The following is a 16,260-nucleotide window of genomic DNA, read 5'->3' as shown; positions in this document are numbered from 1 at the left end:
AAGGGAGAGCCAGAGAATGTGTGAGAGGAGCCATGAGTGAGAGTGGGAGAAGACAAGAAGAAAGAGAGCATGAGACAGAGATGTTGGATTGTGAAAAATGCATATTTTATGGTTGGCTTTTTGCAAATATTAAAATGAATATTATATGTGTTGTGTTAGAAAGTTATGCTGTATTAATTTTCTTAAGTAGTGTGTTAAATGTAGTTTTAGGTTATAACAAAATATTAAAGTAGAAACTATGCTACGTAAGATATTTTTTTTAAAGAAAGGACTCGCAGCAAGATAGCAGCCACAGGACACCTAAATCTTTCAGAGAAAGAGAATTTATTGCTCCATTATCAGGAGAAACTGACTTCTTCCCACCTCGCTCATCTCTGAAGATGCAGTCAGGATTCAGAGGAAGAAGTTGACACTGACCAGACAGAATCCTGTGTTTGAATGGAATTTATGAATTGTGCATGAGGTGTATGAATATACAACAGGCTATTACTTTTAAGGGCTAATCCTCTGTTAACGTGGGTCCTTTTTGGGCTTATGTTGCCCAGAAAGAGGTACCCGGACGTCTGTAACTCTTTGTTTCTGTTGTCTACTGTTCTATATTGTCCTAATCCAAATTGTCTAAATCATTATATTTTTATATAATAAAAATATTATACAAATATTATATTATTATTCTAATATTATATAATTACTCTAATTATATTGCTATTTTTATAACCATTTTATTATTATTAAACTTTTAAAATTTTAGAAACAAGTGATTGGCATTTTTCACATGGATGAGAAGTAAAGTTTCCTGAGGAAGAGTGAACATAAGGGACTGGAAAGGTTATGAGTGCAGGAGGAAGCACAGGAGTGTGTGGACAGTCAGCACAGGAGAAATGGCAAGTGTAGGGGAAGAGCCAGGGAATGAGGAAGAGTGAGAACATGAGAGAGAGAGGGCACCAAAAAGATCAAATTCAGGGAAATGAGCTAGGGTGTGACAAAGGGAGGACATGGGCAAGAAAGCAAATGTGTGAGAAAGGGTGGCCACAAGAAAGCAAAGCAAAAGGGTGTGACAGAGCCCATGGTGTGCGAGAGCATGGTTGCAGGAGAAATTGCCAGCATGGGCAAGGAGGTGCTGCAAAGAGGGAGGTCACAAGAGAAGCAAATCCACAAAAAAAGGGGGAGCACTCTAGAAAAGGAATGCACAAAAATAAAGAGGGAGAAAGCACAAGGAGAAGGGCAGAGAAATGGACTGAGAAGACAAGCATCAAGGTTTAAAAATGGTTAAGCCCAAGATTCTGAGAAAGAGTGTGAGGGCACAAGAAAGGAACGTAAGGGAAATCAAGGTGGGAGAAAAGGAGAGGGTATGAGAAAGTATCCCTGCATGAAAGAAAGAGTGAGATGTGAGAAAGGAAGTGTGCACAAGACAGATTAAGAAAACAAATATTACTGTAAGGCAGAGCAAGCCCATATCACAGGGAATGCTCACATAACAGAGAACCACTCTTGAGAAAGCAGGAGGGCACAGGAAAGAGTGAGTGCAAGAAAGGGCAGGGTTGAAGGCAGGAGAGCACACGAAGGAAAGGACAAAGGGTAGAGCAAGAGTGCAAGAAAAGCACCATCATGACAAAGGGCAAGTGCTTGAGAAAGGCAGTGTGCAAAGAAGCACAAGCATGCATAAGCAAGGCTGCAAGAAAGTGCACATCTGAGAGTAAGACAAGAAAAAGAGTGTAAGAAAAAAGGGGAAAGAACATGAGAAAAGAAAATGCTGGGAAAATATGGCATGCAAAAAACCAGCAAGCACAAGGTAGCAAGAGTGGGGGCATGAGAAGAAAGGAGTGTGAATAGCACAGAGAAGAAGAGTGAGGAAGAGATGGTGAGCAAAAGAGAGATTGTTCAAGAAAGAGAAGGCATGTGCAAGAATTGAGTGTGCAGGCAGAAGAGACAGTGAGAATGAGGTTGTGAGGGAAGGGGTGAGGTCATGAGAAAGGAGGGGACAGTGCAAGGCCACGAGAAAGAGGAGCTGTGAGGAAGGGGATAAGAAAGACCAGGAAAACTTGTAAGAAACAGTGAATATGTGAGAAATGGTGGGCAAGGAATCCTTGTGACAAACAGAGCTCTCAGGAAAGAGGGAGAATGGGTGCAAGAAAGTGAGCACCAGGGCATGAGATTGAGTGGCCACAAAGTATGAAGCAAGGGAGAAAGGGCATGGTGGTGCAGAAAAGAGAGCGAGGTCACATGAAGAGAGAAAATGGCTGAGAGAGCAGAATCACAGGTTCTAGACAAAAAGGATGAGTTCAAAACCTTTCCAGGATTCTGCAACGTAAAATGAAACCATATGCTTCTACTCAATAGGGAATAACACATGGCATTGTTGAAGTAAGGGAAAAGCATAAAGAGAGCTCCTGAGAAAGGGAAGCATGAGAAAGATCTAAAGGGAGAGAAAACAAAAGCCAAGGAACAGTGAAAGGAGAGAGTGGGAGAATTAAAAGATAAGACAGGGACACAAAAGAAGATGGAGTGGAGAGAGGAAGGGAGGCTTTTGTGAGCTCAGGTGAGTGCAGACAGGAAAGAGTGAGAACACATGACAGAGAGGGAAAGGATATGAGAGGGGACCAGAAAAGCAAGTGCAATAAAGAAAACTCACACAAAAAAAGCACAGGAGTGAGAAGGATAGCGCCCAAAAAAGAGAAAATACATCTTCAGTTTTCAAAACTGTTATAAAGTATATAACGAGCAAGCAAAGAAAGGAGTATGTTTTTCTGGTAATAATTGCCTTTCTTTGAGGGCAACTCGAAGTATTTAACTGAAATTGAAAATTGCTTTCTCCCTTCTATTTTATTTTAGTTAAATCTACTTTTATACCAAAACCTGCCAAGTCAGTAAAGTTTTGTCATTTCATACGTTAATTATTTTAGAAGTCCTGAGCACAGTAAACATTGCAGAGGAAAATGAGAGATAGCAGAATAAAATATGAACTTAATTCTGGAGTGGTTAGCACATTTCCTTTATCCTACATGGAATAAAAAAAGGCTTTCTGAAGCTCTTTGCTTCAGCAGTTTTAGGGGACAAAACACCCAAAATATTCTAGTTCAGATCTAGAGGAAAATGATTGCCTGTAGCTCTTCCCTTTGCATGATATTATTATCATCATGGCATGCAGAGACTTGGTTGATCATAAGGTAGAGGAGAATTTAGTAACACAGCCAGGTCATTTTCCATCTCAGGTTTAGGGGTGGAACCCTGTCTATGGTGGGATGATAGCAATCCAGCTAAAAGGAACAAGGGCTATATAGAGATGATTACATGGGAAGCCATACAAAGTTCAACAACTTAGATCTCTTCTAATCATGCACCACTTTAGAGGAAGGTCTTTCCACATTCAGCTAATTTTTCTTTGGTAAAGCATATTTTTAAGTCCAGTCCATTCCTAAGTATCATCATGTCCCACTAGTCAGAACAGCATTAGCACCTTTCTATGGTTTCTTTAACACAGAGGCTCCAGCTAATTCACAATTTATCCACTACATCACTTTTATTAATACTCATTCGCTCTGCATTTTGCACTATAGAAACATTAGCTTTTAGTGCCAAGGACTTTTTCAGCTTACAACATTACATGTAATACGTTTTACATTGTGCTGTCAGCACATCTTTAAAAACAACAATCAAAATAAAACATAACTAGTCCAATGCTACTGAAAATCACTAAGAGGATTAGACTTTCACTCAGTACTTAACTTTACATTTTCCTAGCAAAAGTGGTGGTTAGAAAGGAAACATATGGGAAAGAAATAGACAAATGAAAGGGATCTTGTTTGCCTTAAATCCTAAGAGCAGTGCTCAACCAGAATAACTGATGTGAACAACACTGTGATTAGGAGTGTCACAGCCTTTCTCTGCTGGCCTTCTTACACAGGTTTCTGCTGTGCTTTTTTATGAAAACTTCACTGAAGGGCAGGGGTTGTGAGTGTAAGTCAGGATAGGTTTAACTGGTACTGTTCCAGGTGAATTGGTGCTAACCCTAGTGTGTATATCCTTGATATTGGAGAGTCAACTTCGAAAAAATAATGCAGGAAAAAGATTCTACCCTAACTAAAAGAATTCACAGTTCAGTAATAAATTTCATTTGTCAGATTTGTAGGATTCTGATATTTATTAGGCAGTGTATCAAAACAGGTGGTTTGGCAGCATAATTTCTTGCAACTCATACAAAAGCAGTGCTTGATTTGGGACTCTCTCTGTATATTGCCCGTAATACAAAGAGTATTGTTCTGATTCAATTGTCTGACATGCTAAGCACCATGAGATGGAAAAGACGCTGCAAATTTATGGTCTAAGGTTGACCTTCTAACATAATATATCTAGAAAATAAAGGGACATTTACCCTGTCGATCATTTTGTAAATGGAAAAGGGACACAAGGTTTTGAAGGCAAATCGAATTTGCCTGCAAATCTCTTGAGAACAAGGCAATGAGTCTGATGAGAAAAATAATCTCAGTTGAGAAACCAAATCATTCTGAAGTCAACTCAGGACACAAAGTACTGCTGGGGAAACACCCCACGCTGGAGCACTCATACTAGGAGATCAGAGGACTCCCAGGTGGTGACAGATTGGAGTAATTCCTGTTTGCCTCACTGGGAAGGGGACAATCCAGTTCAGGCTCCAAAGCCTCACCACAATCTTCTTGTGACTATTATGTGTCTCCAGCCTCCACATCACCACTTTGTAGACCGGCCCATAACACTGTGTCTCATGCTAGAACTATGTCTCAGTTTTATGGACAGGTATGAAAGCAAACACAAATTAAAATTCAACAGTATGAACAGATGTTCCTCTAACAACCTGGTTGTTCCACCACATTTGATTAGCCAGAAGTCTTGTTAAACAGAATATTATTGTCATTCTCTTGGGTTGTAGATTACTTCAACCACTATAGGGTAGAAAGGTATTTTCTGAGCTATAAACCAGTGTATTTTAACAGTATATGCATATGCACACATAAGTACACACATGCACACAATCTTTGCGGTCTGAAATCTTGTCAGTCTTCATGAGATAAATACTTCCATGAGAATGTTATTTCTTTTGTACAGCTGTTTTTGTTCTGTCAATAGTCTGAATTTCTCTTCCACAGTTTCAGGTTTAGCAGTTGCTCCAGATGTTCACTCGATGTAAATCAACCTTGATTTCTATTTCTTGGTGGCTATTTGCATCTACTAAGCCACTCCCTCCCATAACACCTTTAAAAGTTGCCTTTGAATCCTAATTATATTGTTGCTGTTCATTATTCCTGGCTTTACTCCCTTGAAGAGAAAAATACCCTTATATTGATGCTACAACTACTTTGCAGCCAGCCTTTCCATGGTCAGAGGGTGACAGAGTAAAAGTGGCCCATTCACATACTTGGATCACCAACTCATTACCAAGCTAGACAATCTGAATACTGAAAGCAACTGCCCCATGTCACAGGCACAGGGAGGACTGCAGAGGGCTCTTCCTTTTATGAAACACATTAATGATCTATAAATTATCTTTAGATGTTGATAACTTGTGAGGTGTTTTGCTGGGTGAGCAGAAGATTACTAAAGCGGACAGAATGGCTCCCGCGTAAAGCTTGTAAAGAAGGGAGGTTATCTTCTTAGCAGCAATCTTTAAACAGAACTAATTATTTCATTACAGAAACTATCATGGCACCAGCTTTCACTTGTCTGAACCATCCATTATCACAGGAGTCATTGCCTCTCCCACAGAAACCCTGGGTGCTGCATACCGACTCTAACAGGGAAACTGGAACTTGACCTCCTCTCACCCCCACAATCTACCTGACACTTCATCTAAATGTTGGTTTCTCTACCAATACAAGGCTCAACACCTTTTTTAAAAGTGAACTACTTAGAAAACAAGAAGCTGCTCCAGCAGAACTGTACAATATTGATAGAACAGTTCTTTCCCAGAGAACTTCTGAAATGAGGATTTTCAAGCTGTTACAGGCTGTACCACAAAGCCATTGTTAACTTTGTACAAATACATAGGTATTCACACTAAACTATGATCAAAATTGTCACTGAGTTCCCAGGGAATTATTTTTTTGAGAGGCTCCTGCAACAGATTCCTGAAATACCACTGCATTTTACTTTAAGTACAAACCAGCTTTTAATCCTTATGATCTGGAAAACACCAGGACTCTGCACTAAGATAGTATTAGCAATCAGGAGCAACGATTTACACAAAGCAGTTGCCCTATTTGAGTTTCTATCAGTGCAGCTTGAATATTGATTTCTATTGTTCTCTCTAAATGTATGGGAAAGATATACTAAATATCAGGACAAAAGATGAAAAATGGGCAAACAGATCTACTGTGCTGGGTAAATACAGCAAATATACTCAGCTAATTACCATTACTAATACTGGGCATTGGTATTGGCAGATGGTTAAGCTCTTAAAACAGAAACAGTTTCTGTGGATTTCCTATCCTGATTTACCTGTTCATTCTGAGCAGGTGCCTTGAGGCAAGGAAAGAGAAGGGGGGGAAAAGAAAGAAAATTCCCCAAACCAACCAACGAACAAAAACAAACAAACAAACAAACAGAAAGTGCAAAAAAACAACTAAAGAGGGTCTTAAATCAAGTCCTCTGTCTGTGTGCAAATATTGCCATGACTAATTTATTCCTGGTTACCATCTTCTCATGTTTGGCTAATAGAAAACTATTGCTTGAAAAGTTCTAGCAGTTCTCCCAAACTACTGAAGAAGGAAAAGAAGATACTATTATCTTAAAAAAAAAATCCCTTGTGGAAAACAAACTATAACATATATATATTTAGTAATTTTATCATACTTCAGAGGTTTTTACTATTCTTGGATTAAAAGCCTCATGACTAAATCTGCAAGTTTTTGCAATAGTCCCAGATAGTGGATGCCACATTTATTATATATTCTCTGCTTTATATTTTTACTTAAACATATTTTGCTACATACAATTTCTTGCACAAAATCTCCTTGTCTAGGCTAGAGACACTCACTGTTATACAACCCTTGCACTGTTTGTGATGTAAACCCTTCATTATTGTCCATAGAAGCACACCCACCAGTTCAGTTTATAAACTCAATAACCCACTAAAAAAAATGTCTGTTCACACTTACCAGAGAAAAACAGAAAAGATTCATGTTGGTATTGAGATCCACTCCAGCACCCTAAAATTCTGCTCCACAAACTCCTGCTGCACAATGCGGTTCCCTCTTGCTCTCCCAGCTGTTTGTACATTTCTCCCTGGAGATTACTGCAAGATAAAATCCCTGCAATAATCCACTGGATTCAGAGCCCATTATCAAATGAGACAGGCTTCCCCAGGCCAATACAAACTGTTTTCTGAATTAAAGAGCAGTGTTTACTAGCAAAACAAAAGCACGGTCTGAATGATTTTCATGAACTCAGAAAATGCTCTCTTGCAAGCTGCTGTTTCCATTAAAGTTTATAAGCTAAGAGAAATAAAACTTTTTCTGTCTGAGGCTACTGGCACATGCAACAAACTCCAAGGCAAATCTTCTCAATTTACTGAGATTATCAAAAGACAGAAATTTTAATGAAATGCTGGTTCTCTATACACATGAATTAATATACAAAATTCAGTAATTATTAGTGACTACATTATGAATGGAACATTCTTACTTACAGATCTCGGGGGAAAAAAAACCAACTTGTGAGCCACAAACAAATTATTGAAAATACCCACGACCAACCAATGAAAAACCAAGCAAAAACCTCAAATTGTACATCTGTACTCTAAAAAATAGTTACCAAACTGCTGCCTAACATGTTGATTGCTTGATGATGAAGATTAGAATTAAACCAATTTTGTCATTTGAAAATTTGGCAAATCTGGAAAATAAGAAAAATTGGGAGTGGTTAAAGCTGATCCATGGGTTATAGTGAGAGGTATTATAATGCACACAGACAAGCAAACAAAGAAGAAGTGATTGTAGAGAAAAACACTAGTCTATGTCACTAGCTGGTATAAACCTGGAAAATTCCATCACCAATTGTGGAATAGAGCAGTCTAGCAAAGAATTAATGCTGAAAAAGCACTGTCAGTCTCAATTTTTACAGATTATTAAATACCTGAAATTAGACTGTGTTGGGAATAATATTGCCCACCAACCCACAATTAATTTCCCATAAATTAATTTCTGACAGCTTTTATGTGAATGCTATGAAATTTGATTACATGAACAAGGAGCAATTGGTACTGAACAGAGAAGCTGAAATTCATCACTAATAGAGAGGCAGTGTCGTGTTATGACCATGATCTTGATTTCCTTTCTTTGGGCCCTCAGCTTCATATTTGTAAAGGACAGGCATCTTTTTCATCACTCCTACTTCTGACTGTTTCAGTTTATTCTAGTAATTTTGTAGTCTGAATCTGCATCCCAGCAAATCTGAAACATCTGTACTTTGGCAGGATAAATACATTTTAAAATAATTCGTTTCTACCATGAGCAAAACCCAAACAAGGCTCACACAAAAAACACAGATAAGACTCAGGATTTTAAAAGGAAAAATCCTTAACTTACATGCTTCCCATTTGCTGTGAAGTATGTAAAAGTCTTCTTGAAGGCTTTTCCCAGGCCTCCTTTTCAGTTATAATTTCAGGTTGGTTTCACATATTAGTAAAGTAGGGTTGGCTGTGAAAAGCTTTATGACAAATGTTATCATTTAGAAGCAAATTAATAAAAGACTTCTCATTTACTCCTTCTATAAACTTGAGGAATAGTAACAGATTTTGTCAATTACCACCTAGTGACACAAAAATAGACATTTGAGAGACCAAGCTTGCCACAGATGGGCTTGCATTTGCTTTATGGCTCACTTGCTAGTTTTCTTGTGACGGAGCAAGTACTAATCCTTCCTGTGCCTCAGGTTCTCCAGCTGGAAAAACTAAACTACCAGCAGAAACCTCATGTGCAGAGCACTATGAAAGTAATGACCAAAAGCACCCTTTCCAGCTAAAGAGAATTAATTACTTTTTTTTTTTTAATGCCTATTTACAGTAATAGCTATCTGGAAAACTCCAGAAAGACTAGAGTACTATATAAGTTACTATAGTAAAATGAAAATAAGTAATTCTGAATCTTCCATTCTGACTTATTTAATTTCTTGATTTTGGGTTGTAGCTTTAGAGGTGATTTGGCTATATACTCTGAAACCCATTAATGAAACTCCATTTAGGAGGAAGTTTCTTGATTTTATACTGCAGATCCTCAAGGTAAGAGTAACTAAAAGGGCAGACCTTAAACTAAGCCATTCAGTTTTCATTTTGCCTATATTTGTAGACATGCAGAACAGAGAATAATTTAAGAATAAATATTAAAATAGAAAAAGCAGCCTATACTTAGAGTTACAGATACACATATATGGCAAGGAAACTGTGTAGGAAGGCAAAAATGCACATGTTCATACATGGTTTTGGATATTGTCAGTGGTAAAACTCTCTTATGAAAAAGTAGCACTTTTTACATGTTTATTATTCACTGATGCAACTTTCTGTAAGGGTCAATTTTGTTGATAGGCCTAAACTAGAGATGACATTAGACTACTAGATAAATCACAAACTGTAAGGAAACACCTACTAGAATAATTAAAATAAGAAGCAACAGATTATTATCAGGATGAATAATATAAATAAAATATTCAGCAAGAGTTCATAATGCCATTTGACACCACTGCTCTCTGTGGAAAGAATTTGAGCTTTGAGAATAATTAAAAAACAGTAACTAAATAGATCAAATTTGAAAGTAACATCAGTGTTGTGACCTCTATGTATATTTTATCAGTTATAAATAGTGCATTTTTTGCAGCAGTAGCATAACAAAACAGCAAACCCACTAAAACAGGAGACAGGAAAAAGTTTTTTATCAAATAGTTGAACCTTCACTTCCCTCACTTCCCAGCTTTAATCTTACATTATGGTGAGCATTTAATTCTCTTTTGTCACTGCTCCATGATTTCTGCATGCTTGGGTTCTACATCCTCAAAAAAAAAAAAGGAAAAAAGGAAAAAAAAGTCACACAAATTGAGACTTTCATATATTGAGTTTTCTATTCCTGCACAATGAATAGACTTCACAGCTGAGATCTCAAGGCATCCTTGGCCTTTTCAGGAGAATGGATTTCAGCTGTGTGTTCACAGTAAGTGGCAATCCATAATCTAACATGGCATACAAGCAGTAAAGGTCGAGGTATGGTGCAGGTACTCTCAATTGAGCTCTAGCTCCAGGCTCCCCTTCTAATGACAGCCACTCTACTGGTGCAGCTTCATCTGCCACTGGGAGAACTCAGCAGGGCTGTATGGTTCACAGATTTCTTTGTGTGATGGACAAAGATAAAATAATGTATCAATAGTTGTTAACTTGGACACATTTCAGTAAATATGGAAATAATATTTACTCCTATTTTCTTCCTCCTCCAGTTTTTCCTCTTATAGCATATCAATCCTTAATTAAAATTTACATCTAGTTGTATTCTGATCATCATTTATTTGCCATCTGAATGTTTTCATACAGGTTTAAAACCAAAAGCAGCAATGCTACTGCCTGATATAGTCTGAGTGTTAAATATATAACTTCTTGTAGGCTGAGTGGCCACATTTCTCTATTCACTCCATGTAAAAGGCTGAATTATTACTTTAATATCATTTCAATGTAAGCATAGCGCATTGCTATTATCTAGGTAGGAAGTGGAAGTTCAGAAATTAAATCAGAGGCTTCCCCTCTCGTTGTCCCATTTCTTTGGGGAGAACTTTCAGCACTTCTTTGAGCCAGTTCCTACTCCATACCCCACTTATTCCCTGACACGTGAGGGCAATCCCATAGGCACACACTGCATAAAACCCCTGTCTCTTTTCAGGTCCTCCTGCTCATTTCCAACAGGCAGGTGACAAAGCAGTTCTGTGCAGAGCTGTGTGACCCACAACCCATGGCCAAGAGCTCCATGAGAAGTCCCTGTTTGAACCTGGGAGACTTCTACTGTAAAACAAGTTTAACATTTTCTGCCATGCACATCCCCTGAAGACACTCCAAATGGTAGAAAGCTCCATTTCAGACCACAAACACCATAGAGTCTCTAAGACAGAGCTACTAACATTTGATATTCCTGAATCAGATGTTCCAATCAGTGGCTCTAAATTACATCTACTTAATAGTTTGGAAAGGACCCATGAAGTATCAACTAAAAATCTGATTCCTTAAACGGTATTGATTTTTTTTCCCTTTTAGAATCTCCTTCAATTTAGAGGCAGCTTCTTCATTTCCTCCTTTTACATTCAGCAGCTAATTAAAAATTGGTAAGGAAAAAGCTTCACAATCCTCCTCACCTCTGCCAAATTGCAATAGTCTGTTCCTCCTCTGAAAAGAAAATCTTACAGATGTAGGGATCAATTCAATACAGCAGCTTTTACACCTTTGCAACAAGGATTTTCAACAGAGTTTAGCTCACTTAGAGACTATTTTAATCTTACTCAACATAAAATGCTATAACATTTACTCCACCCCAGAAAATCAAGCAAATAAAGAAGAGCCAATATTCCCTAGCTCAAAATCAAATAGGCAAGTAAAATGCTTTCACAGTTTCCAGGATCCAAGGGAAGCTATGTGCATAATAAAGTCACTGGCAAAATTCCCATCAAATTCTCTGTAATCAGAATTTCACGCACCTTGTCCTGCTAACTGATCACATTTAATCACAGCACCACAAAAGCCCAAGGTGTTTTCCATATGATTCATTGTAACATTCAGCTATTCCTTGAGGCTAACCTTCTTTTCAGGTTAAATAACATTGTTCTTTCCCTTGTTCCAAAAGATTTAATTTTGTTTTTCAGAGCACTTATATTTTAATGAAAGGAAAAACTACATTTCTGTTTTAGAGATGAAATGTACATTTCCTAAACAGGAGGGCCAAATCCCCTGCTCTATAATTTACAGAAACTCAGTGAATCACCCCACACATTTTTTATTGCTATCTAGCGCTATTCTGCAATTTAGAGTGAAAACTGCTAACTTCTATCATCAGGTCAATTTATGTATTATCAGACAAAACTGATGTCTACAGTGAATTATGGGTATAGAAGTCATTATCTTCCCAGAGCACCTTGAAAACGAGATGTCTAATCTCAGTAATGTAAGTTTCCTGGTTAAATAAATCCCTTGTGCTTAGTAATTCTATGCATTTATAGAAAAGATGTCACCCCCCACACACCTCCTCAGACTTTAAAAAACATTTTAAATCCTCAAGGGGATTTGAATCTTCACTAAACAGAATTGATTTCTGTACTTACTACTTAGTATTCTTAATCACACAGTTCATGCATTTTTGTTATGTAATGGATTGGGAAATTCAAAGAACTGGCCTGTTTTGCAAACATTTCGTTTTCCATCACCCCACTTCCCTTTTACTTTGATGGCTTTTTTTTTTTTTTTAAATATCAAGATGACAGCACCCTGCTGGAAAGACCTCAAAAAAATCAGTGCTGCCCTCTAAGTGTATAGCCACCCAGGTCTGGTGGGAGCAGTTAGAACAGAATTTGGAAAGGCTAGCAGAGTTTTTCCAATCCACTCTGCAAGAAAGATTACCTCTCCACTCTTGCCTATGAGAATTCAGGTTAAGGCCTGTAGTCATCTATTTCTTCCTTGAGAGCATGATCCAGAGCTAAACGAAGCCAAGAAGAATCCATCTATCGATCTTAGAGTTTCTGGCAATTTAATTCAGGGTTCTCCTAGCAATTTATATGTTATGTGGGACACAGCCTGAGGGTGGGGGGCTGTGGGTGACAGGGCAGTGGGACTGAGTTCACCTTCAGCAGGTTTGCTGGGGACACCAGGCTGTGTGGAGCTGAGAACACACTGGAGGGAATGGATGCCATCCACACGGGCCTTGACCAGCTCGAGAGGTGGGTCTGTGTAAACCTCATAAAGTTCAACAAAGCCAAGGGCAAGGTCCTACACCTGGATCAAGGTAATCCCAAGCACAAAGACAGGCTGGGAGGAGAATGGACCCAGAGCAGCCCTGGGAGAAGGCCCTGGGGGTGCTGGTGGGTGAGAGGCTGGCCATGCCCTGGCCATTGGGAGCCCAGAGCCCCCCGTGTGCTGGGCTCATCCAGAGCCCCGTGGGCAGCAGGGCAGGGAGGGGATTCTGCCCCTCTGCCCCCTCTGCTGAGAGCCCACCTGCAGGGCTGCATCCAGCTCTGGGCTCCCAGCACAGCAAGGACAGGGACCTGCTGCAGCCAGGCCAGAGGAGGCACCAAGGGGATCAGAGGGATGGAGCAGCTCTGCTGGGAGGAAAGGCTGAGAGAGTTGGGGCTGTTCTGCCTAGAGAAGAAAAAAGTTCTGAGAAGACCTTAGAGCACCTTCCAGTTCCTAAAGGGAACCTACAAGACAGGCAGAGAATTTACAAGAGCATGTGGTGACAGGACAAGGAGAAATGGCTTCAAACTGACAGAGAGCAGGTTTAGATTCGCTGTTAGGAAGAAATTCATCCCTGTGAGGGTGGTGAGCCCTGGCACAGGTTGCCCAGAGAAGCTGTGGCTGCCCCATCCCTGGGGGAGTGAAGGCCTGGGTGGATGGGGCCCTGAGCAACCTAGGATAGGGGAAAGTGTCCCTGCCCATGGCAGCGGGGTTGGAATGAGACGATCCCTTTCAACCCAAACCACTCTGTGATTCTATGATTCTAAGACAGTCTGTCCTAACTTTCCCTCAGTTCCTATGGCCATAAACACCTATTCTTATTCCCAAGCACTGCCTTATCTTTAGGACATCCCCACAGATGGCTGCTGACAGCACCACGCTCTGAGAGAAACAGGAGCCAGCTGCTTCTCACAGCCCACCCTCCTCCCCTACATCTCCATGAGTAGCCTCTCAGCAGAATGTACTATTTTGTTCATACCACCATATTTTCTGCTGTTTTTAGGGCTGGACCTGGCTCTTAGCCAGCTAGTTCAGATTTGCATCTACCTAAATTTGTAGACCCAACACAAAATTATTCTTCTGTCCTCAGGAATCTTCCCCAACACTCTTTGACACTCAAATCAGGAGAAACTCACTGGCAGACAGTGAGGCTGCAGCAGCATTTAGAATAAAAAAAAATAAAATAAATAAATAAAAGCCTAACAATTATATTGGTGAGCTTCTGTCTCATGATCTCATTTTCTTATTAGGTTTCTGTGAGACTCCTCATTTTGGAAATCAAATTAGGAACTCAGAAATGTCCCACCTAGTTTTCACTTACCTATTCCATGGATTCTTAGCTGATTTAGATATGTATCTGCTGCCTGCAGCTGGCTCTTTTATATATCATTCCCAACAAATTCTGCTGTACAAGAAAGACATTATGATTACACTAATTCTAATGTAGATTCAGGGGCTATATAAAACCATTTTTTGGTAAAAAAGACAATTCCTTCATACAGCTTGAGAAGACCAGCAATCCATAGCAGTTATACATTAAGGAGTACAGCAATGCAACTGTTGCTGTTGTGTCAAATAAAGGTTTTCTGACACTTTGCAACTTGGGTTTCGATCTCTACTCAGAAAAATCCAATAGGGTTCTCATATTCTAGACCACTTCTGAAGTGCGAGTACTAATGCACCCAAGAAGTAAAAAATTTGCTTGAAAGACAACAGTCCAAACACTTAAGGGCTGCAAATATAGTCTGGAATAGACCACACAAAATAGTTCATGCTTCAGCAATAATGGATGCTGCCCACAGAGCACTTCTTCCCACCTTGCTGTTTTACACAGCTTAACAGCTCCACACTGTTTGGATGGAGCATTTATATTCGTGGAAGTTGCTCTGGATAGATCCTGAGCTGGTGGATATCAGCAAAGCTTGGTTCTCCTCTGGGCTGTGCCAGCTGATCTGATGTCCCCAAGCAGTCACACCCAGGTAGCCAATCCTTAGGACAGTGCTGTTTTTTAGAGGCAAGGAGACATCAACTGACACAGTAGCAATCTGAGCTGTTTACATCCCTGTGCATGTGATTGCAGAGTCTCCAGCTTGGAGCGTCCTCTTTTTTGACTATCCACGACCCTGCTACACTGTCTTACTGCCTCCCCATGTGTTATAGCACTTGCCATCACTTCTACAAACATACTATGCCATGTGAGAGATAAACTGTATTTGCCTTTTATGGCCCCTTTAAAAAAATGGCAGTTCTCATGCCCAATGGCAACTCATGACTTCGTGTACCTCCAAAACAGGACCCATCTGTACCAGCTATTGCAGGCTATTATTAAGATAATCAAATATGCAGAAGATCCATATTTGGGGAAGAAGTTCTTACACTACTGTCAGGACATGTTGTAAGAACAACACATGGCTAGTGTGTTCTAAAATATTTAGGGAAAACAAAATTCAAATTTGATTATCACATCCCATCAGCAAAAAAAATTCCATCGGCTACACACTGTCTGCACCAGTCACATTAAACCAGGCTTATACAGTGGGAACAGTAGATGCCATCTGCAGCCCTAGAATAATCTTGGCAGCACACCAGCACATATTCATTTCTGTGGAGAACAGCCTTGCTTGCTGTAGCTGAGTCCTCATGGTACCTCAGATGGCCAAATTGTCTCAGAGCTAGTAACTGGATATTATCGCTCTTTTAATCATCCTGGTTAAACAAGATGCTTGGAGTTGGCAGTTCCAGAAACTTTGTAAAGGTTGAGCAGGATAACCTTTCTTGCCCCCATGCCCTGATTTAGCAGAACATGATTACCTCAGGCAACTGACCAAAAGCCTGTGATGGATAACTTGAAAACTGGAACATACATTAAAAAAAAAAAAAAAAAAAAGTAGGAAAAAACCCCCCAAAACAGTACAACAAAAAACCTGCTGCTGAGGAAATTTCAGTGTTGTTCTACATTAAGTAGAACAGAGTCTTTCAGCAGGACAATTAACATCACCCTAATAAATTACAAATGGATTGAGAGGGGAAACAGTGAAACACCCAAGGCACTATTTCTGTGTTTGAATGGGAATTTCTGCCTGGATAGGCTAACTTCTTTTAATTTATGAGAGCAAGGAACAATTGGGACAGTTCTTGAGGAAGACTGGCATCCAGAAATCTCTAAAAAGAGTGTGGACAACAGGCACAGTTACAGTTCAAAGGCTTGCACATCAAAGAGGGACCCATTCCCCTGTGACTCTCCCTGCTCTTATTTCACTCAAATTCTTCGAACTGGGATTCAGTGGAAAAGATGACTGGTTTTTTATCCTGGATAACCA

The 16,260-nt window shown here is 39.6% G+C and overlaps 1 protein-coding gene across 1 annotated transcript in view; it reads right to left on the bottom strand.

The window, feature by feature from the left end:
* Positions 1 to 7,154, bottom strand: part of LOC115903324 (putative uncharacterized protein ENSP00000383407) — a 32,012-nt gene extending 24,858 nt beyond the window's left edge. Inside the window, exon 1 of the mRNA XM_030947749.1 lies at positions 7,131 to 7,154. Coding sequence (XP_030803609.1) covers positions 7,131 to 7,154 — 24 coding nt within the window. The remainder of the gene's footprint in view (positions 1 to 7,130) is intronic.
* Between the last annotated feature and the right edge of the window lie 9,106 nt (positions 7,155 to 16,260).

The sequence above is a fragment of the Camarhynchus parvulus genome, chromosome 1, assembly GCF_901933205.1.
Source record: "Camarhynchus parvulus chromosome 1, STF_HiC, whole genome shotgun sequence".
Lineage (NCBI taxonomy): Eukaryota > Metazoa > Chordata > Aves > Passeriformes > Thraupidae > Camarhynchus > Camarhynchus parvulus.
Note: the sequence above shows the minus strand (reverse complement) of the source record. Positions and strands in the feature narration are given on the sequence as shown.